At 37.1% G+C, this 23,522-nt stretch overlaps 1 protein-coding gene and 1 pseudogene across 1 annotated transcript; one reads left to right on the plus strand and one right to left on the minus strand.

Moving 5' to 3' along the window:
• Nucleotides 1-12,995, minus strand: part of LOC112865863 (NXPE family member 2-like) — a 136,995-nt pseudogene extending 124,000 nt beyond the window's left edge.
• Nucleotides 12,996-13,209: 214 nt separating this feature from the next.
• On the plus strand, nt 13,210-23,477 carry NXPE4 (neurexophilin and PC-esterase domain family member 4). The gene is given in 4 exon segments (XM_025928907.2): nt 13,210-13,308; nt 17,168-17,219; nt 19,378-19,575; nt 22,686-23,477. Coding segments are annotated over 4 exon segments (876 nt in total). The 5' UTR covers nt 13,210-13,215; the 3' UTR covers nt 23,219-23,477.
• Nucleotides 23,478-23,522: the final 45 nt, after the last annotated feature.

A 23,522-nucleotide genomic window follows, 5' to 3' on the forward strand; every position in this document is an offset into this window, starting at 1 on the left:
ATGTTTCTCTACTGTTTAAGTTAGTCTCTCCCTACTCCCATGCTGTAGTCTTTGGAAGGAAGGCACTGTGCACAGAATAATTACCTTTTTTGAGTTTAGATCTTCTCCCATCAATTTTATTGTCATATAGTTTGAAAATAGTTCTTAGGTCAAGCTTTGCAAATATATTGATATAGTCATAATATCAAAAGTCTTTGTATCAGCTGTAGTATACCTTTTTTTTATTCTCTAAATGAATTATCTGTATATTTATCCTTTCTGTTGGATCAAACTTATTGGAAAGTTGCTCACTTTTTAGTTTTGTTCTAAGAATTAGCTTTTTATTAGCTGTAGATTATTGTTTCTTTGTTTTATTTCCTATTAACATCTGTTCTTATAATTTCCCTATTTTTTCAGGTTTACTGTGTTATTTCTTTTCTATTCCTGACATTGACATCTAGCTCATGTAGTCTTAATTCTTACTAGTATTTAATATCTATGTTTACATTTACATATTCCCACCAGTGTAAGTTGATGGCATGCTACACCATTAGATAAAAGTAATTTCATTTTTATTCACTCAAAATTCTGTGATTTCATTGTAACTTACATTTAAATAATGAATGTTGCTGAGGTTTTCCTTATGACCCAGTATGTGTTCTACTTGTGATTTTCCTATGTACTTCAATGTAATGTGGCATCTCAGTTTGTTTACTCGGTTTTTACCCTACCTTTCTGGCATTCTTATGGATATTGGCATGTTTATTTCTTTGTCTATATCTTTTAACTTGTCTTTCATATTCATTAAACTCTTTGCTATTTGATGATTTCTGGGGGAGTCCCTCAACCTGATCTTTCAGTTTACTAATTGGGCTTTTATATGCATTCTGCTCTTGCACCAGACTATTACTTCCAGGTATTATTTATTTCAGACTGAGAATCTTTAACTGGTTCTTTTTTTATGACTGCTTGTTTCTGCTTTACAGTGAGATAATAAGTATCTCCCCTTTTCCCTCTCTAATGATGTGATAAACCTAATTCTTGTTTATCTGGCCCATATTTTTCCCTTTCTTACATAATGGTTGTGCCTTCAGATGTCTCATTTTTCCTGTGATGTCACATTTCTTGGAGATTATCTGTTACTATCAACAGTAATATCTCCCTAGGAGAATAAGCCAAATTCTAAGCTGTAGCTTGTGCCCTTGGTGTGGCGAGTTTACAGAGATTCTTAGAAGGGTTCTTTAGGGCTAAGAGCCTATTTTGATATATCCTTCCCAATTTCCCGTCTGTCACACAGACATAATGTGACAGTGATCTCAAGTGACATTGCTGTACCTCCACCCAAGCACAGTTTTTCCCAAGATCTCTCATCTTCTTGTGATCTAATCCTCTAAACCACAGCTTCTCAACCAAAAATGGTATTTGGAAATCTGTGAAGGAAATTTAGGGGTTTCTGTAATGACACCACGTTGCTAAAGCATTTAGGGCAAAGGATTGGGAATACTAAACACGTATACGTGTGAAGAAGTCCCACACAATAAAGTACTGTCCCAAATAAAACGATAATAGCATTCCCATGTGTGGCAGTAGGGGAGGAGTTAAAGTCTAGGACTAACTGGTTCATTTGCCTGTGTAGGTTTCTCCTCTCTACCCTCAGGTTTCTCTAGTGGTGGCTGATGGTATTATACTACAAGTTAGGTAGTGAAAAATGCTGCTGCTTCTCCTCTGCAGTCGCAAGATAGCAATCAATGTTTAACCAGGGCATTAGAAGGAAATTCAAAGGGTGCAGAATGCTTGCCTCAATCTTTTCCCTGTTGATGGCTACCAGCTTTCTCCTGCCCCGGCTTGGCTTCCTCTTCCTAAACCCTAACCTCCATCAGGTACATCAGAAGGCAATTATCTTGGACTTCCTAGGAATTTCTTAGAGCTTTTACTATTACCTGAAATGTACCATCTTGTCACTTCTGGGGTATACCCAGTGTTGGGTCAAATGAAGGAACCAGCATCTTGTTAGTATTCCATCTTTCTGCCTTACTCTAGGCACACTGATTCCTAACAACATGTGAACAAAAAAGGCAATTGGGTAGCTAATTTGGAAAATTTAGAGCAACAAAAGTAGATGTACCACCCACTCCCCAGAAAATAAGATATACCAAGACATGTTATTAAAAAAAAAAGCAGTGTAGCTTTTATAGATGAAAAACATACCAAGCAAGATGAAGAGCCCAGAACTATACCATGTATAGATGGCAACTTGAAATGATGAAAGTGGTGGCACCAATCTGTGTGGACATGTTCAATTATTTGCTACATTTGTTTGGTAGATGATAGGGGGAAAATGAAACATTTCACAGAGAAATATGTTATTTCTACCATTTAAGACAGTTTATAAATTTTTTTATTTAAAATAATTTTATAGGGGCGCCTGGGTGGCGCAGTCGGTTAAGTGGCCGACTTCAGCCAGGTCACGATCTCGCGGTCCGTGAGTTCGAGCCCTGCGTCAGGCTCTGGGCTGATGGCTCAAAGCCTGGAGCCTGTTTCCGATTCTGTGTCTCCCTCTCTCTCTGCCCCTCCCCCATTCAAGCTCTGTCTCTCTCTGTCCCCAAAAAAATAAATAAACGTTAAAAAAAAATTTTTTTTTAATAATTTTATAAGTATAGAAAGTTTCTAACATAGTATAGAGAGTTCTTATATAGGCCTCAGCCAACTTTACATAATAACAACTTGTATAATTTTTTTTAATTTTTTTAATGTTTATTTTTGAGAGAGAGAACAAGAGAGCACAGTGAGGGAGGGACAGAGAGAGAGAGAGAGAGAGAGAGACAGAATCCAAAGTAGGCTCTAAGCTCTGAGCTGTGAGCACAGAGCCTGTCGCAGGGCTCAAACTCACGAACTGTGCCTGAGCCGAAGTCAGACACTTAAACGACTGAGCCACCCAGGCACCCCACATCTTGTATAATTATTGTACAATGTACAAAACCAAGAAATTAACATTGGTACTTGAGTGACTATTACCTAAAGTGCAGACTTTATTTGAATTTCGCCATTTTTTCCACTAATGTCCTTTTTCTGTTCCAGAACCCAAGACAGGATCCCACATTAAATTTAGTAATCATCTCTGTAATCTCTTCCAATCTCTGAAAGTTGCTTAGTCCTGCCCTGTTTTTCAGGATCACATTTTTTTTTTTAATTCAAGTATAGTTGACATATACTGTTATATTAGTTTCAGATGTACAACATGGTGATTCAACAATTCTGTACATCATGCAAAGCTCACCATAATAGGTATAGTCCCCATATGTCATTATTACAGTGTTATTGCCTATATTCTGTGTCCTGTACTTTCCATCTCTGACTTATATACTTCACACCTATAAGTGTATACTTCTTCATCTCCTTTACATATTTCACCTGTCTTCCCCTTTCCCTCTGGCAAACACCAGCTTGTTCTCCATATTTGTGAGTCTGTTTCTCTTTTTGGTTGGTCTGGTTGGTTGGTTGGTTGGGTTTTTAGACTCCACATATAATTAAAATCCTAACACTTTGTCTTTCTGACTTATTTCACTTCATGTAGTACCTCTATGTTCATCCATATTGATGCAAATGGCAAGAACTCATTCGTTTTATGGCTGAGTAATATTCCTCTGTGTGTGTGTGTGTGTGTGTGTGTGTGTGTGTGTGTGTGTGTGTATGTATGTCCATCCCATGTTCTTTATACATTCATCTCTTAAAGGACACTTTGGTTGCTTCCTTACCTTGGCTACTATAAAGCTTCAATAAACATAGAGTTGCCTATCTCTTTTTGAAATAGTGTTTTTATTTTATTTTCTTTGGTTATTTACCCAGTAGTGGAATTACCAGATCATATGGTATTTCTGTTTTTAATTTTTCGAGGAGCCTCCATAGTCTTTTTTTTTTTAATTTTTTTTTTTTAACGTTTATTTATTTTTGAGACAGAGACAGAGCATGAACAGGGGAGGGGCAGAGAGAGAGGGAGACACGGAATCTGAAACAGGCTCCAGGCTCTGAGCTGTCAGCACAGAGCCTGACGCGGGGCTCGAACTCACAGACAGTGAGATCATGACCTGAGCCAAAGTAGGACGCTTAACCGACTGAGCCACCTAGGCGCCCCAACCTCCATACTCTTTTACACAGAGATTATACCAATCACCTTCCCACTAACAGTGCACATGTGTTTCCTTTTCTCCACATCCTCTCCAACATTTGTTATTCCTTGTCTTTTTGATACAACCATTCCCACTGCTATGAGGTGATATTTCATTGTATTTTGTTTTGCATTTCCCTGATGATTAGTAACGTGGGGCATGGGTTTGGCTTTTGGCTTTGTCCAGCAAAACTGAGGACAGCATAAAGGATTACTCAAGACTCCATGCAAGTCAAGAGAGGTGAGAGGAAGGCTGAGGGAAGTCTCTCAGAGACTTTTTATTAGGCATACATTATAGGGAAAACATTGCACAATATGTCAGTGGCGATGTACCAGTAAGAACATACAGAAAGCATGAAAAAAAAAAAAAAGAGAGAAAAACAAGGTGTTCCCAAGATTACAAAAGAGCAGATGCTGAAAGCAGGGTGGAGGACAAGATAAGATATTCCATAGATAACATGGTTTAAGGAATTAATGAGCACAGGCAGGACCCAACCCCTAAATATGCATTAATTAGATACTGGTCAGCTATTTTCAGAAGGTTCAGAAAGCAGTGTAATAGGTTCCCTATAATCTTCTTAACCAGGACATAACTATTTGATTTCCCACAGTTGAGCATGTTTTCATGTTCCTGTTGGCCATCTGTATGTCATCTTTGGAAAAATGTCTATTTAGGTCCTATGCCCATTTTTTTATATTTTTAATTTTTTACAACTTTTTGGCGTGGAGCTATATAAGTCCTTTATATATTTTAGATATTAATCCCTTATCAGATACATAATTTGCAAATAATTCCTCCAATCCAGTAGGTTACCTTTTCATTTTGTTAATTATTTCCTTTGCTGTGCAAAAGCTTTTTACTTTGATGTAGTAACAATAGTTCATTTGGGCTTTTGTTTTCCAGCCTGGGGAGATATATCTATAAATATGTTGCGAAGGCCAGTGTCCAAGAGGTTACTGCCCATCTTTCCTTTTAAGAGTTTTATGGCTCTATGCCTCGCATTTAAGTCTTTAATCCATTTTGAGTTTATTTTTTCATAGAGTGTAAGAAAGTTGTCCAGTTTCATTCTTTTGCATATAGCTGTCCATGAAACTACACTTGTTGGAGAGATAGTTATTTCCCTATTGCATATTCTTGCCTCCATTGTCATAGATTAATAGACCATATAACTATGGGCTCATTACTGGGCTCTCTATCTGTTCTGTTGATCTATGTATCTATTGTGCCAGTACCATACTGTTTTGATTACTTTAGCTTTGGAGTATATCATGAAATCTGGGATTGTGATACTTGGAGCTTTATTCCTCCTCTCCAGATTGCTTTGGCTATTCAGGATCTTTTGGTTCCATATAAATTCTAGGATTCTTTACTTTCGTGTTTAGAAAAATACTACTGGTATTTTATAAGGATTGCATTGAATCAGTACATTGCTTTTAGTTGCATAGATGTTTTAATAATATCAGTTTTTCTGATCCATGAGCATGGAATATTTTTCCACTTGTATCATCTTCCATTTCTTTCATCAATGTTCTCTAGTTTTCAGAGTAAACATCTTGGTTAAATTTATTCCTAGGTATTTTATTCTTTTTGTTGCCATTGTTAATGGGATTATCTTCTTAATTTCTCTTACTCCTACTTTGTAATTAGTGTATAGGAATACAAAAGATTGCTATACATTATTTTTGTAGACTGTAACTTTACTGAATTAATTTATCAATTTAAATCATTTTGGTGTGATCTTTAGGATTTTCTATGTATAATATATCATCTGCGAATAGTGACAGTTTTACTTGTTCATTACCGATTGAGATCCCTTTTGTTTCTCATCTGATTGCTGAAGCTACCACTTCCAATATTATGTGGAATGAAAGTGGCAAGAGTGAACATCCTTGTCTTGGTCCTCATCTTAGAAGAAAACCTTTCAGTTTTTCACTAGTTGAATATGATGTTAGTTGTTGGTTTTCATATTTGGTCTTTATTATATTGAGGTGTGTTCCCTCCAAATTAACTCTGTTGATGGCTTTTATCATGATTGGATTTTGAATCTGTCAAGTGCTTTTCTGCATATAGTGATGATCATGTGGTTTATCCTTTGTCTTGTTAATGTGATGTATGTATCACATTGACTTATTTTCAAATATTGAACCATCCTTGTATCTATGAAATAAATTGCACTTGATCATGGTAAATGATCCTTTTAATGTATTGTTCAATTTGATGTGCTAATACTTTTTTTTTTTTTTTGCTGACTTTTGCATCTTTGTTCATCAGAGATACTGGCCTGTAGTTTTCTTTCTTGTAGGGTTTTTGGTTAGAGTATCAGGATAATAATACTGGTTTTATAGATGGAATTTGGAAGTTTTTCTTCTTCTATGTTTTTGAGCAATGGGAGAAGAATTGATGCTTTGTAGAATTTATCTGTGAAGATGTCTGGTCCTTGACTTTTGTTTCTTGGGAGTTTTTTGATTACTGGTTCAATTTTGTTACTAGAAATCTATCAGTTTAGATTTTCCGTTTCTCCTTGAATCAGTCTTGGAAGATTATGTTTCTGGGAACTTATCCATATCTCTAGGTTGCCAATTTGTTGGTATATAATTTTTCATAATATTCTTATAATCTTTTATGTGGTGTTATTTCTCTTTTTCCATTTTTTATTTTGAGTCATGTATCTTTTTTTTTTCCCTTGATGAATCTGGTTAAATGTTTACCGATTTTGTTTATCTTTTCAAAGAACCAGCAGTTGGTTTCATTGGTATTTTCTATTTTTGTCTCTATTTAATTTATTTCTGCTTTAATCTTGATCATTTTCTTCATTCTACTGACTTTGGGTTTATTTGCTCTGCTTTTTCTAGTTCCTGAAGATGTAAGATTTGTTTTCTTCAGATTTTTCAGAAAGTAGCCCTGTATTACTATCCGTTTTCCTGTTAAAACAACTTCTGTTGCATTTCAAAGATTTTAAACTGTTTTCATTTTCATTTGTCTTCATTTTTTAAATTTCCTCTTTAGTTTTTTGTTGACCAATTGGATGATGACTAGCATGTTGTTTGCCTCCTTATTTGTTCCAATTTTTCTTGTAATTGATTTCTAGTTTCATATTATAGGCAAAAAAAAATTTGATGTAATTTTCATCTTCCTAAATGTATTAAGACTGATTTTTGGACCTAATATGTGCTCCCCTGGAAAATGTTCCACAAACATTCGAAAAGAATGTGTATTCTGCTGTTATGAGATGGAAATGTGCTGTATATATCTGTTAAGTCCATCTGTTCTAATGTGCCATTCAAAGCCATTGTTTTCTTATTATCTGTCTGGATGATCTATCCATTGATGTAATTAAGGTCTTAAAGTTCCCTACTATTATTATTGTCAATTTCTTTATGTCTGTTAATATTTGCTTTATGTATTTAGGTGCTTTAGTGTTGGGTGCATGGATATTTATAATTGTTATATCCTCTTCTTGGAGTGATCTCCTTTTTATTTAATTATGTAAGCCCTTCTTTGTCTCTTGTTACAGTCTTGGTTTTAAAGTCTATACTACCTGATATAAATATTGCTATCCTGGCTTTTTTTTCTGCTTTAATTTGCATGAAATATTTTTTTCCCAGTTTCTTCACTTTCAGTTTGTATATATCTTTAGGTCTGAGGTGAATAGCAGCATCTAGATGGATCATTGTTTCATCCATTCAGTCAGCATATGTCTTTGGTTTGGAGCATTTGGTTTATTTACATTTAAAATAATTATTTTTAGGTATGTACTTGTTGCCATTTTGTCGATTGTTTTCCGGTAGTTTTTGTTGTTCTTCTCTATTTCAGTCTTCCTCTCTAGCTATCTTCCCCTGTGGTTTGATGGTTTTCTTTAGGGTTAGTGCTTGAATTACTATCTATTTATCTATCTATCTATCTATCTATCTATCTATCTATTTATTTATTTATTGTGTGTGTGTGTGTGTGTGTGTGTCTATTATAGGTTTTGTTTTGTGGTTACTGGGGTTCATATTAACATCCCATGTCTTTGGCAGTCTAATAATTATTATGTGTCTTGGTGTGGGTCTCCTTGGGTTCATCTTGTTGGGGGTTCATCTGTTTTGGACCTGGATGTCTGTTTCCTTCCCCAGATTAAGGAAGTTTTCAGCTCTTCTTCATGTGAATTTTCTGTTCTTTCTCTTTTCCTTCCTATAATCGTCTATAGGGATTGCTATAATGTGAATGTTAGTACATTTGATGATGTCACAGAGCTCCCTTAACCTATTCGCCTTTATTATTTTCTTCTTTTTGCTGTCCAGTTTGATTGCTTGCCATTATACAGTTTTCCAGATTACCAATCTCTTCTTCTACATCCTCTCAGCTTCTGTTGATTGCCTCCATTTTTCATTTCAGTTACTGTATTCTTCAACGTTAACTGTTTTCCCCCATCTCTTGGTTGAAATTCTTACTTGAGCCATCACTATTTTGTCATGTCCAGTGAGTATCTCTATGACCATTGCTTTGAACTCTTTATAAGGCATATTGCTTATTTCACTTAACCCCTTTTCTGTGATTTTTGTCTTGCCCTTTGATTTGGGGTGCATTCCTTTGTCTCCTCATTTTGTGTAAATCTCTGTTTGTTTCTATGTATTAGATAGGTCAGCTGTGTCTCCTGGTCTTGAAAGTAATTGCCTTAGTAAAAGAGGTCCTGTGTTGCCCTATAGCCAATCTCCCTTTGTAACTAGAACCAGGTGCTCCTTTTAGGCTGTGTGCACTCTCCTGTTATGGCTTACCCTCAGTTGCTATGGGCATTCTAGTGAGTAAGGCTGACACTCAGCCCAACTGGCTGCAATGACCCACTTCACCTGCTGTGGGTGTACAGGGCATGGGTTGTTCGTAACTACTGAGTTGCCTGGCTGTAGCTGCCATGGGCTTGCTGGTGGGTGCAACCAACCCTCAGCCTGGCTCTCTGTGTGCTGAAAGGCAGGCCTAGCACCCTGCACAGCCAGCTCAGAGCCAAGGCTGCAGGAACTACAGGTGTGCTGGTGTGTGGGGTTATTGCCATCCCTTCCCAGGGCAGGAATCATTTTTGAGGGGTGCTGGTCCTAGATAGGACTTCCTGCTGGGTGTGGCAGGGTAGTAATCACTTTGGATGAGTATGTGCTAAGGTGAGGGATTTGGGCAAGCAGGTCCATAAGGGAATCCCCAGGGCGGGACACATGGTGAAAGCAAAGTAGATGGAGAGTGTTATCATTGTCTTCTAGAAGCATCCAGCATTCTGGGCTAGCAGAAGGCAAGAAAAAAGTACCTGCCAGCCCTTTTGTTCCTGGACAAATCACCTACAAATCCCTGCTCCTCTTGCACATGTTCTAAAATTAGTCAGTAAATCTCCTTCATGTACACCCCACTTTTCAACTGCTGCTTTTGTGTGGTGTCTCAGGCAAAGCTTTTTCACATGCTGACTCTTGAAGGGTGAGGACTCCACTTCTGTCACCCTCTGGCTCTCCTAATGTTAAGTCCCACTAATTTCTAAAGCTTCCAGATTTAAAGCTTACTGATTTTTAAAATATATGGCCAATAATCTTCAACAAAACAGGATAGAGTATCCAATGGAAAAAAGACAGTCTCTTCAACAAGTAGTGCTGGGAAAACTGGACAGAGACATGCAGAAGAATGAAACTGGACCACTTTCTTACACCATACACAAAAATAAATTCAAAATGGATGAAAGACCTAACTGTGAGAGGAAATCATCAAAATCCTAGAGAATAAAACAGGCAGCAACCTCTTTGACCTCAGCCGCAGAAACTTCTTTCTAGACGTGTCTGTGGAGGTAAGGGAAATAAAAGCAAAAATGAACTATTGGGACCTCATCAGGATAAAAACCTTCTGCCGAGCGAAGGAAACATTGATAAAACTAAAAGACAACTGACAGAATGGGAAAATATATTTTCAAATGACATATTAGATATATTCAAAATCTATAAAGAACTTATAACACTCAAGCCCAAAAAAACAAATAATCCAGTGAAGAAATGGACAGAAGACATGAGCAGACAGTTTTCAAAAGAAGATAGATCTCCATAAGGCACTAGAACATGTTAGGGGGTCTGGGATGGTTTTCTCTTACCCCTAAAATTCTCAGACAGGATTCTAAAATGTGAGAAAGTGTCAAAATTTCATGAAGCTGGGTTACACGTATTGCAAACACAAATGATTATATTGTTATTTGCTAGCAGTGTGAAAGATGTTTCCTATGAAGGTAAAAGGAATTTTGAGTCTTTTTTGTTTTTGCATTTTCTCTCATCCTTCCATGGATACTCAGATCCCACAGACAGGATCCCTCCTACTATCAGCACCGCCACCTTGGCAATGAGGCACATCTTGTTTGATTGCTGGAGCCACAGCAGCCATTTCCCTGACTTGTGGCTTAGGCTCCAGTGACCGTTCCCTGGACATCTGTTCTTCACTTGGCTGATGCTGGCAATGTGCCCATTTTCCTTGGGCTCTTTTAGATCCTGGCCAGCACTACTCTTACCCTACTCATACCGCCCCAAGAACTGATGATCTCCTTGCTTGTATTTTACTGTGCAAATACATGGCCCTTTTTTCCCCTGGCTGAGCTCTCATGTTTATATCCCTCATTTAGACCCATAAACATAGGGGAAAGGAAGCTACTCAATCAAAGATAATGACCAAGCTACACACTAACTGCAAGGAGAGTACACATAAAGAGGACCATTTATCTTGCTCACATGAGGCTTTTGAGTGGTTAAAGGGGGTGGGAGTCTTTTAAGCATAATGGACAATAAATATATGAACCACAAGGATCTACGTGAACTTGGTTATACCATTCGTGTTGGAGTAATGCTGAGTGCTGGCAAGTGCTCTAAATCAGAGGTCAGAGTGACAGGAATCCTGATCTCAGCTCTGTTTGCAAGCATACTAGATAATCGGGACAAACCATTTAAATTCTCTTCTGTGCTCTCAGTTAAGTCCAGCATATCTGTTATTCTTGCTTCAGGAAGAAATGTCAGGTTGACATTAAATGTCAACATCAATATAACTAGAGCAAATTAAAATGCATAAATCTGTGTGTTAGAGTGGGTGGTAAACTTGGATGGTTGCTAACATTAGTCTCCTAAGGAGCAACCAAACCAGAACTGTAAATCTTTATCTCTTAAAGGGTCCCTAGGGCAGAATTGAGCAATCCTGGACCCAGTCATACACATTAAGTTCAAAAAGCTTCTCCAACTGTCCTCATGTGAAAACCTAAAGAGGTATTGTTAACGCCAGTTCAGTAAAGCATGATCAAGGATGTTGAAAGGATTATTATGTGCTTATGAAACAGATCTTGATTCTTAAATAGACAAACAGACATGTTTAAATATGCTTAACTTCCTGTGTGGGACAGCACAAATGAGACTGTGGAGGGATCCACAGTGTAATCAGCTACTGCTTTCTATGGGCACTGGTACAATTGCCTCGGGTACCTGCTCTTTCTGGCACCATTTCTATAAATTTAAGAATCCAAATCCCAGATGGATTCAAACTGATGACTGTAAGCTATTACGCTGTTGTTCTGAGAGTTAATATCATTGTCTTGCCTACATTGTATTTGAGGTTCCATCAGTTCAATTCAAATTTTGAGTACCTACAATGTACAAGATAGTATGCACTTGAATCCTGGCAACTGGGTCTTGATGACAAGGCTCAGATGGCAACTAGGCAGTTACAGTTTTTCAGGTGAAGAAACATTGAGTTAAATCCACTCTTTACTTCGTCAGGTGTTTATTGTGTATGTACTATAACTAGACTAATGAAGTCTAAAGACATTAAAGTTATTCGAAGAATTTCATTTTTCCTCCCCCATTCTGCATGAACTGATAACCACAGCTTGTGATTCAGACACCCCCTTAAGGTGGAGTTGGCATGCCTGATAGCTTTGCTGAAATAAGCAGAAGATTGTGTTTCCAAGTTAAAAGCCTGCAGGCAACTTTGCCTGTGTTTTCTTTTGGCACAGAGGAGATGCACCCCAGTTGTACTCTTGTGGCTTCAGAACAAAGCCTCAACACTCAGCTTATGGTAGTTCCTATGTATATTAAACACAATCTTTAAAGGTATGAAAACATTTTCACAACTGTGCAGGTGAGGGAAAAGGTAACATTTTTTCTTGGGTATCCAAACTTCTAATGTCTATGTATAAACTGGGAATCTAGGATAGGAGGTGTTTCTAGGGGAGAGTCATTTGAAAGATGGAAAATTTTAGAAAGGAAGCACTCGAGCAATCTTTTTTTTAATGCTTATTTATTTTTTAGAGAGCAAGAGCAGGAGTGGGGGAAGGGCAGAGGGAGATGGGAACAGAGGATCCGAAGTGAGTTCTGTGTTGACAGCAGACAGCCCAGTGCAGGGCTCAAACTCATCAACCATGAGATCATGACCTGAGCCAAAGTCAGCCGCCTAACCAAATGAGCCACCCAAGAACCACTAAGCAGTATGCTTTTAAAATACAACTTGAAGTTCTTGCACAAAGACAGAAATTAAGATGTTAACAATGGAAAAACATTGAAGTTTTTAAATGTAAGTTTTAAAATCTTTTCAATCTTCAGTGATACTAAAAAGGCTAGTTAAGAATAAGGAACGTAATAAGAATTATAATAAAGATGCTGGGAAAATCAAGTTATATTAAAAGGGCCCGGGGATAACGTGACGATCACGGTCAACATTTGCCGAGGTGTTCTGTGTCTACATTTTGTGTTTAAGGGAAGAGTATAATAAACCTGTTAGGTGAAAAACTAGCCAGGAGACTTGACCTCAACATTAGCAATCCTGCATCTTACCGGCCATTAACAGCTCAGTTTCATAGAGTCCATGGTGGGCTCTCATGTCTCAGAATAGCGCTTCAGTTGAAGGGACAAGTTGATAGCCAAAGGTGGCCGTTGGCGGGATAGTAAGAGATGCTGGGGTGGGAGGGAGGCAGGGTTCTGTGCTGGTAGAAACTTAGAACAAAAGAATCAGGAGTTAGACATTTTTTATGTTTCTGCATTTCTTTTCTGCTGTATGTTTGTTTTGTATTCTCTCTTGTGGGATCCTAATCATGACAAGTATGAAAAATCGTAAGTTACTGTTGGTACTGTTTATATTTGCCTCCTGGATCACGTTTACAGTTTTCCAACACTCCACAAAGGAATCTCTTTCTGTGTCTTAACAGAAGTATAATTTTACTTCCTACTTCACCTGTTCTAGGAAAGTCCAAACAACCAGAGTTATACATCGTAGTAAGGGAATTTGAAAAGCTTACACAACCTTGAAGAACTAACATGTTTTCCCCATTGCATGTTCTTGGCTCTGTTTTCATACACGAATTGACCACATGAGTGTGGGTTTATTTCTGGTATCTCTATTCTACTCTATTGATCTATGTGTTGTTTTGTGCCAGTAACATACTGTTTTGATTACTACAGTTTTGTAGTATAGTTTGAAATCAGACTATGATACCTCCAGCTTTGGTCTTTTTTCTCAAGATTGCTTTCACAGTTCAGGGTCTTTTGTGGTAACAAACAAATTTTAGGAATATGTGTTCTGGTTCTTTAAAAACTATTCATATTTTGAGTAGTGTTGCATTGAATCTGTACATTGCCTTGAGTAGTATGGACATTTTAACAATATTCTTCTATCGTGAGCATGCTATATTTTTCCATACGGTTTTGTCATCTTTAATTTCTTTTATCAGTTTCTTACGTTTTCAGTTGATAGGTTTTAAATCTCCTTTGTTAAATTTATTCTTACGTATTTTATTCTTTTTGATGCAAGTATAATTGGAATTGTTTTCTTAATTTGTCTTTCTGCTACTTTGTTATTAGTGTATAGAAAGAACAGATTTCTGAATATTGATTTTGTATTTTGTAACTTTACTGAATTTATGTTAATTAAATCAGTTTGGTGAAGCTTTCATGGTTACCTGTGTATAGTATTATGTTATCTCCAAATAGTAATAGTTCTTACCAATTTGGATGACATTTATTTCTTGTTTGATTGCTGTACAAGGACTTCCAATACTATGTTGAATAAAAGTGATGAGAGTGGACTTTATTGTCTTGTTCCTGATCTTAGAGGAAAAGCTTTCAGCTTTTCTTTTTTGAGTATGGTGTTAGCTGTGGGTTTGTCATATATTGCCTTTCTTACGTTGAGATCTGTTCTTTCTATATTCACTTTAAGAGTTCATGTCATAGATGTATATTGAGTTTGGTCAAAATGCATCTATTAAGGTGATCTTAGGATTTTTATCCTAGTTTGGTAATACGGTATATCACATTGATTAATTTGCAGATACTGAACTTTCCTTGAATTCCTGGAATAAATCCCAGTCACTTGTGCTATATGATCTTTTTAATGTATTGTTGAATTTTATTTGTTAATATTCTGTTAAAGATTTTTTTCATCTAAGTTGATCATGAATATTGGCCTTTAATGGTGTGTGTGTGTTTGTGTGCTCGCGCACGCACGCGCGCGCAGTGTCTTTGCCTAGTTTTGCTATCAGGGTAGTGCTGGCCTCGTGAAATAGTTTGAAAGCATTGCTTTCTTTATAATTTCTTGGAATAATTTGGGAAAACTAGGTATTAACTTTTCTTTAGATGTTGATTAGAATTCACCTGTAAAGCTGTCTGGTCTTGGACCCTTGGTTTTTGAAAATTTTTAAATTACTGACTTACTTTCATTTCCTGTAATGCCTATTCTGATTTTCTGTTTCTTTATGATGCAGAGTTAGAAAGCTGTTCATTTCTTCTAGGTTTTCCAAATTTTTGGCATGTGACTGTTCATAGTAATCTCTTAGGATACTTTATATCTGTAGTATCATTTTGTAAGCTCTCCTCTTTCATTTCAGGATTTCATGTTCTCTTGTTTTTATTGATGAATCTGGCTTGACATTTATTGATTATCTTTTCAAAGAATGAGCTCTAATCCGTTGATCTTTTCTATTTTTTTTTCAGTCTGTTTCATTTATTTCCATTCTGACCTTTATTACATCTTTTCTTCTAACTTTAGGCTTTGTTCTTTTTCTCTAGTTTCTTCAGGTATAAAGCTGGATTGTTAATTTGGGATTTTTGTTTGTTTACTTGCTATATTACTATAGCAATTACAATTACTCTCTTAGAGTAATATTACTATTACTCTCTTAGAATTGGTTTTGCTGTATCCCACAAATTTAGGAGAGTTGTGTTTCCATTTTAATTTGTCTCATGGTATTTTTATTTCCCCTTTGATTTTGTTTTAATCCATCGGTTGTTTAGTAACATGTTTAATAAATGTGTTTAGTTTTTTCCAGGTCTTCTTGTAATTGATAACTAGTTTCATACTGTTGTTATTGGAAAAGATGCTTGTTTTGATGTCACTCTGCTTGAAGTTAATGAGACTTGTGACCTATCCTGGAGAATGTTCCATGTGCATCTTTAAAAAAATGGGTGTTATGGAGTTTTTGAATGAGATGTTCTATGGATATCTATAATGTGTCATTTAAGGCCACTGTTCCTTATTGGTTTTCTGTCTGGATGTTCTACCCATTAATGAAAGTGTGGAGTATTTAAGTCTCCTACTGTTAGTCTATTACTATCAATTTCCCCCTGTCTTTAAATATTTGCTTTATGTAGTTAGATGCTTCAATGTTGGGTTGCATGAATAGTACAAACATCATATCCCTTCCTTGGATTCACTCCTTTATCATTATGTGATACCTCCTTTGTCTTTTGTTACAGTTTCTGTTTTAAAGTCTGTTTTGTCTGATATGAGTATTTTATACTATCTTTTTATTTTCATTTACATGGAATATCTTATTTTCCTTCACTTTCAGCCTGTGTGTCTTTAGATCTGAAGTGAGTTTTTGTAGGCAGCTTAAAAATGGTCTTATTTTTTATCTGTTTTGCCACGCTATGCCTTCTTTTTTCTTAGAAGTGTTTTATTTTAAATGTATTTAATATGAACATGACTATGCAGATTTTCCATTTCATCTTTTGTTGATTTGGTAAGTTTTATTTTTCAAAGAATTGATCCATTTCATCTAAGTTTTGAAAATTTCTGGCATACATTTTTATTGTAATAATGATTTGGTACTTTTTAAATGTCTGCAGAATCTTTGGTGAAATCTTATTTTTCATTTCTAACACTGGTAATTTGTGCTTTCTTTTTTCTCCATTGAAGCACTCCATTTAAATTTGAAGCAATTACTGGTAGGTTTGTACTTATTGCTATTTTGTTCATTGCTTTCTGGTTCTTTCTGTGTTTCCTCCATTCCTTTCTTCTTCTTCTCTTCCCTTTTGGTTTATTTTCTTTTTTTTTAATTATTTTTTTTTTGGCTTATTTTCTTTACAGTTATATTTGGATTCCTTTCTCTTTTGTGCATCTATTGTAGGTTTTTGGTTTATGGATATCATAAGGTTCGTATATATACATACACACACACACACACACACACACACACACATATATATATTTAAGCTGTTAGTTCAAGTTCAAATGCATTCTAAAATACTACATTTTTGTTCCCCCCATCTGTTTTTTTTTTTTTTTTGATGTCTTATTTTACATCTTTTTATCTTGTGTATCCCTTAAATGCTTATTGTAGTTATAGTGGCCTAACCTGTTTTTGTGTTTAACTTTCATACTAGTTCTTTAAGTGACTCTTTACTACCTTTACTGCCTATTTGCCTTTACTAATGAAATTCTCTCTCTCTCTCTCTCTCTCTCTCTCTCTCTCTCTCTCTCTCTCTCACACACACACACACACACAGATATGACCTACTGTTTTCTTTTTATCATTTCTTATAAGTCCAGTCTAGTGGTGATTAACTTCTTCAGTTTTTGCTAGTCCAGGAAACTCCATATTTCCTCCAATTCTGAATGATAACCTTGTTAGGTAGAGTATCCTTATTGTAAGTTTTTCCTTTTAGCACTCCAACTATATCCTTCCACTCTCTTCTGGCCTACTAAGTTTCTGCTGAAAATCAGCTGATAACCTTATGGGGTTTCTATGTATATGGTTATCCTTCTCTTCCTGATTTAAGATCCTCTTTTTACCTTTAACTTTTGCCATTTTGATTGGCATACCATGTCTTGGTATGAATCTCTTTGGATTCAACTTGTTTGGGACTCTGTGCTTCCTGGACCTGGATGTCTATTTCCTTCTCCAGGTTAGGGAAGTTTTCAACCATTACTTATTCAAATGAGTTTTTCTGCCGATTTCCTTCTCTCTCTTCTTCTGGGATCCTTATAATGTAAATGTTAGTATGCTTAATGTTATCCCATGGCTACCTTAAACTATCCTTATATTTTTTATTTTTTTAATTTGTTTCAGTGTTTGTGTCATTCAGTTTGGGTGATTTTCACTATTCTGTCTTCCAGATTGCTATCCCATTCTTCTGTTGTATATACTCTACTGCTGATTTATTCTAGTTTATTTTCCATTTCAGTTTGTATTCTTTGGCTCTGCTTTTTTTATATTTTCTAACTCTTAAAGTTCTCCATTCTTCCATTTTGTTGATCATCATTATAACCATTACTTATCTCTGTTTTATTAAGGTTTTGGGGTAGGGTTATTTTGTTTTTTCATTTGGAACATAATTCTCAGTTCCTCATTTTGCTTCACTCTTTTTTTTTTTTTCTATGAAATAGGCAGAATGATCATGTCTCTCAGTCTTAACAGTGTGGCCTTGTGCAGGAGCATCCCCTGTGTAAACTGTGTGCCTGGTGGCTTTGGTAGAATGAGTGGCGCTGGAGCAGGCATGGGTCATGAGGTACTAGGGTGTACTGTGCTGGGGCCACCCTGGTAAGAAGACAGCTGGACCTGGAGTGGGCCTGGGCCAGGAGATCCTGTCACACACAGTGCCTTACAAGATGGCTGAGTCTGGAGTGGGTGCGTGCCAGGGGTTCCTGGTGTATATCATGCCAGGGAAGTCTAGGCCACCTTGGCAGGATGGCTGGGTAAAGCATGGCCTGGAGAAATCCTGTGGCATGGCACTCTGGGGCCCCTTGGTGGGACAGTTGGAGCTGGGGAGGGCACAAACTGGGGGTTGCAGGGTGGGGTGGTTCTTCTAGGGGCAGCTGGAGCTGTTGTGAACTAGGGGCACAGGACTTGCTTGGGGCATCCCTAGTAAGCTGGCTAGAGCACTTGGACTCTGCTCCCATCAATGCTATTAAGATGGAAGGAGAATGCAAAAAATGGTACTTACCAGCATCTCCAGCCTCAGAAAGTGTTTCAGTAGCTCCTTGTCTATTTAGCAGATGATCTAGGATTAGTTAATGCATTTTCTTCACTTATAAACTAGTTGCCTTTTAAATAGCTGGTTTTTGCTGTGCCCTTAGATAAGGAAGTCTGTATGTGGGCCCCTCCATGAGGTTGTTGCATTGGGAATGAGGCTCCTATTGTTACCATGCTCCCATCTTTTTACCCTTCTCCATGTAGTCCCTCTATCATTTGTCATGCAGCAGCTGTTCATTCAGCCCTCACTTTTTCAGGAGGAATTACTGTATATGTAATTGTAGATTTGGTGTGTCCATGGGAGAAGATGAGCTCAGGGTCTTCCTATGCTGCCGTTCTGGACCCTCTGTTCAAAGAATTTAGGTTGATGATGGCATTTAAGGTGCTGTGACAGAATGGAGCAAACTTGGGGGTAAAGAGGGATAGAATGATAAAATAATTGAGTTTTTATTACTAAGCAAGAATTGGTAACTTTCATAGAAAGGCAAATAAATGCTTAAATTTTACCCAGAGTGTTCTTTTTCTTGGGGAGGCAGGGAAGGGGAGAAAACATGTTCTCTATAATGAATGTTAATGGGCATCACTTAGAAAATTCATATCAGAAAAAAATTATACTAAAAAAAAACTATTACATTTAAAGGATGATGTTTCTTTTTTTTTTTTTAATTTTTTTTCAATGTTTATTTATTTTTGGGACAGAGAGAGACAGAGCATGAACGGGGGAAGGGCAGAGAGAGAGGGAGACACAGAATCAGAAACAGGCTCCAGGCTCTGAGCCATCAGCCCAGAGCCTGATGCAGGGCTCGAACTCACGGACCGCGAGATGGTGACCTGGCTGAAGTCAGACGCTTAACCGACTGCGCCACCCAGGCGCCCCTAAAGGATGATGTTTCAATAGGCTTTTTCACCTCCCTCATGACCTATTAAGAGAATACTTAGAAAACATAATAGATTCTTAATAAATGGTGATGAGTAAGGTGATATTTCAAAGATCCTATCTTGCTGATTCTTTGGCAGAAAAAACAGTTCGAATGAAAAAGAAATGTGAGTTTGGAATGGCATCCACAATCCCGGGTGGACATGTCTGGAAAGACACGTGGAATCCTGTCTCTTGTAGTTTGGCTCCAATCAAAATGAAAGAATGCCTAAGAGGAAATTTTATATATCTAATGGGAGATTCCACAATCTGCCAGTGGATGGAATATTTCAAAAACAGTATCAGCAATATGCCACAGTCTAAGCTACTATTTACATCTCTTAAAGAAATTACTTTTATTTCAAGGTAGCAATAAGAAAGGCTTCTTCTTCATATTTCTTAATCACAACATACTCAAACTTTTCCAGACATCCTTCCCTTTCCTTTAAAACAATATGTTTATCTGACTGGAAGGGAGCAAGTATAGAAAAGGTTTATTACATTCCTATCCCTGTAGAATACATGCCTCAGTTTGTATCCAGCATGCTCAGAAAATTGTTAACAGAGCTGAAAATACCATAAGATATTGCCCATTTTCTACAGTTGGGATGATGCTTAAGAGTGTGGATTTTAGGGGCGCCTGGGTGGCGCAGTCGGTTAAGCGTCCGACTTCAGCCAGGTCACGATCTCGCGCTCCGTGAGTTCGAGCCCCGCGTCGGGCTCTGGGCTGATGGCTCAGAGCCTGGAGCCTGTTTCTGATTCTGTGTCTCCCTCTCTCTCTGCCCCTCCCCTGTTCATGCTCTGTCTCTCTCTGTCCCAAAAATAAATAAACGTTGAAAAAAAAAAATTTAAAAAAAGAGTGTGGATTTTAGATCCTGTTGCCCTGGAAGCAAAATTTGACTTCTCCATGTCCTACCTGGATAATACGGTGCAATTTACATAACTAGTGTCCCCCTCAGTTTCTTCATCTGTAAAATGCAGATGAAAATAGTACCCACCTGGTAAAATGAAGTATTATATACAATGCATTTAGAATTGTTTGTTACATAGTGAAGTTCTCTTTGGTATAAGCTATCATCACTGTATCATTACATGAAAAGAGAGATGCCAGGAGCAAGGTGATGATTTTGCATCAGTTAGAATTAGGCACAAAAAAAACCACATGTTTTTAAGTATTATCATATATAAACTCTGCCTCTTAGGAGCCATGACCTTTGGCATGTTACTTATTGTCAGTGTGTCATTTTCCTCATCGATCAACTCCACATGATACTACCTGGTAGTTATAAATACTAAATGAGATAGTAGTTATAAAATTTTTAACACACTGCAAGGCACACAGACACATAGAAAGTGCCTAGAAAACTTCAAAGCAGTTATCTAACATCCGGGTTGGGGCTAGAATCCAGTGGCTAGAATCTTAGTCCTGTTCTCTATTTACTAAACCAAGGATGCACAAAAAGTAATTCAGAACTCACTAGTAGATCTTAGCATTCTTACCTATAAAACTGTTACTGTTTGCCCATTGTGTCCTGGGTCGTGGCTATCATCACTGGGGACAGTGCACCTTTAGTGGCTCTCTTATGGCCTTTCTGGAATGTTGCCACTCTTGTGATCTCAAACTTAGAAGGTAAGCTTATCCTCCCACTATAGAATCAGTAGGGCCTTGGCTCCGAGCAGTATGTAGAATTCCCACCAGAAGGGATGAGTTTTAAATTGTGACCTCTGAACTCCTCCACACCTCAGTTTGGTGGTAATCTTTAAACAATTAAGGGTCTGGTGGTAATCTCTAGCATCACATTCAGTACCAGTGGATCTCTTAGGTTATAGAAAGTACTGAATTACTGAGTTACCTCCCTCTTTGTCTAATCTTTTAAATTGTAGCAAAATGTGTGTTACACATTTTGTTGAAAGTTAAATCTTACAGCATGCTTTGGGCAAGGATATTGAAGTAAATTAGCAGCAGAATGAAGACAATGATACTGCCATTTTCATTCAACTAATGTTCCAGTGTCTTCATTTTCAAACCCCCTGGGTTAAAACTTTAAATGTAGCCCTTTACTTCAAAGATGGCACTTGTTACAAAGCATTAATAATCCTCTTATATATATTTTCCTTAGAAGTTCTAACTACAAAGCAGCTGGCCCCAATAAAGGTCTAATTTATGGGATGAAAAATTGAAGGACATCATTTTATTCTGTTCATATTACATTTTCATAGGTTCTAAGATTGGGTAGACTGTTTTCGCAAGAATTGGGAGGAAGTTCAAACTCAAGTGCAGATTCTGTCACTAGCTGTATAATCTTGAGCAGATCATTTCATCTCTTGGTTTTCTATAACATGGCAGTTAAATTGTGTGTGTGGGTGGGTGGGTGGGTGGATGTAGACACAGTAGTTCCCCCCTCACCCCCTTTTATCTATGGTTTCACTTTCCACAGTTGGAGTTACTCACAATCACCTGTGGTCTGGAAGCAGAAGATAATCCTCCTGACATAGTCAGAAGGTCAGTAGTAGCCAAAGGCCATGTCACAGCACTTACATCATTCGCCTCATTTCATCTCATCATGTAGGCGTTTTATCATCTCAAATCATCACAAGAAAAGAAAAAGGATGAGTGCTGTACAACAAGATCTTTTGAGAGAGAGATCACATTTATCTAACTTTATTCCAGTATATTATAATTATTCTCCTTTTTATTGTTCATCTCTTACTGTGCCTAATTTATAAATTGAACTTTGTCATAGGAATGTATGTATAGGAAAAAACCTAGTATATTTACGGTTCAGTGCTATCTGCAGTTTCAGGCACCCACTGTGGGTCTTGGAATGTATTCTTAATGGATAAGGGGGACATGTGTGTGGAAAGGAGGAGCACGCTTTGAGGTGAATGAATGTATAAATCCAAATAAATGCTTTGTAAACTATGAAGCCCTTCACAAATGGATAGTAAAACCATTATTATAGATGACATGCTCAATCCCATTCTAAGAATAGGTAAAGGAAATGCAGAAGCAGAGAATACAATTCCAGTCTTAAGGAAACAGAGTATTAGGTTTATTTGGTTTTTGAAATGTATACTTCAATTAGTACTTTCTCTGTCCTCAAATAAGCTTAATCTACAGCTCACAAAATGTACAAAAATAATACCTAAAAAATTACATCACACTCCAGTGAAGTTACTTGAATGCTTTCCATCCCCAATTTGCTTTTGCATGGTTCTACAAGGGAGCATGTATAATTTCTTATCTGCGTAGCACTTTTGATTCAAATAGTCTTCAAAGCTATTCTGTCAGTTGAACCAGTAATAAATCAGTCATGATTAACTTATGATAAACACCAAACCTTTTCTTCTGTCTTTATGATCTTTATAATTTTACACTTCTTTCGTTTTGGGGATTACCTGTCATCAGCACTGAAGTCAATGGATCTGCCTGAGGCTGGAAAATTTCAACACTAACTTGCTGTGGACTTGGATGAGAATATCAACATTCAGTGGCAAAAACATGGTTATCCCTTGATTGGATCATTGACCTATTCAGTGAAAGAAATTGAGTACATTGCCAGAGTCATTGACAGAACTGGAGGAGATAAACACACTGTCATTGTGATTTCTCTGGGCCAGCATTTCAGACCCTTCCCCACTGATGTTTTTATCTGAGGGGCCCTCAATGTCCACAAAGCTGTTCAGCATCATCTTCTGAGAAGCCCAGACACTATGGTTATCATCAAGGCAGAAAACATCAGGGAGATGCACACCGATGTGGAAAGATTTAGTGATTTTCATGGTTACATCCAGTATCTTGCCATTAAGGACATTTTTCAAGATCTCTATGTGGGCATCATTGATGCCTGATAAAACAATTGCATATAGCAAAATAGTGTCCACCCGCCTCAATCTGTAGTCAGAAATCAAATTAATATATTGTTAAACTGTATTTGCTAGCTAACATCTCTGAAATTTATTTACTTAATTAAAAACATTTATGAAGTGTTTGCTGTCCTGTCAGATGCTGTATTTGGCTCTGCACTCCCAATCAGCATGAAATAATCTACACTATGGCTAATCCATAAACCACCAATTCAAACACATCAGTTCTTTCTAATTGGGCTTCTACTTAAGAGGAAAAAAAAAATTAATGCTCATGAAAGGGACCTACACTTCTTGATAAGAGTCCTGCCACTCTTCACAAATGGGAAGTCAATACTTCTAATACAAGAATGTGGAGAAATGGTTAAAATTTCTGATT

Source organism: Puma concolor, chromosome D1, assembly GCF_028749965.1.
Source record: "Puma concolor isolate L17-30 chromosome D1, mPumCon1.1.hap2, whole genome shotgun sequence".
Lineage (NCBI taxonomy): Eukaryota > Metazoa > Chordata > Mammalia > Carnivora > Felidae > Puma > Puma concolor.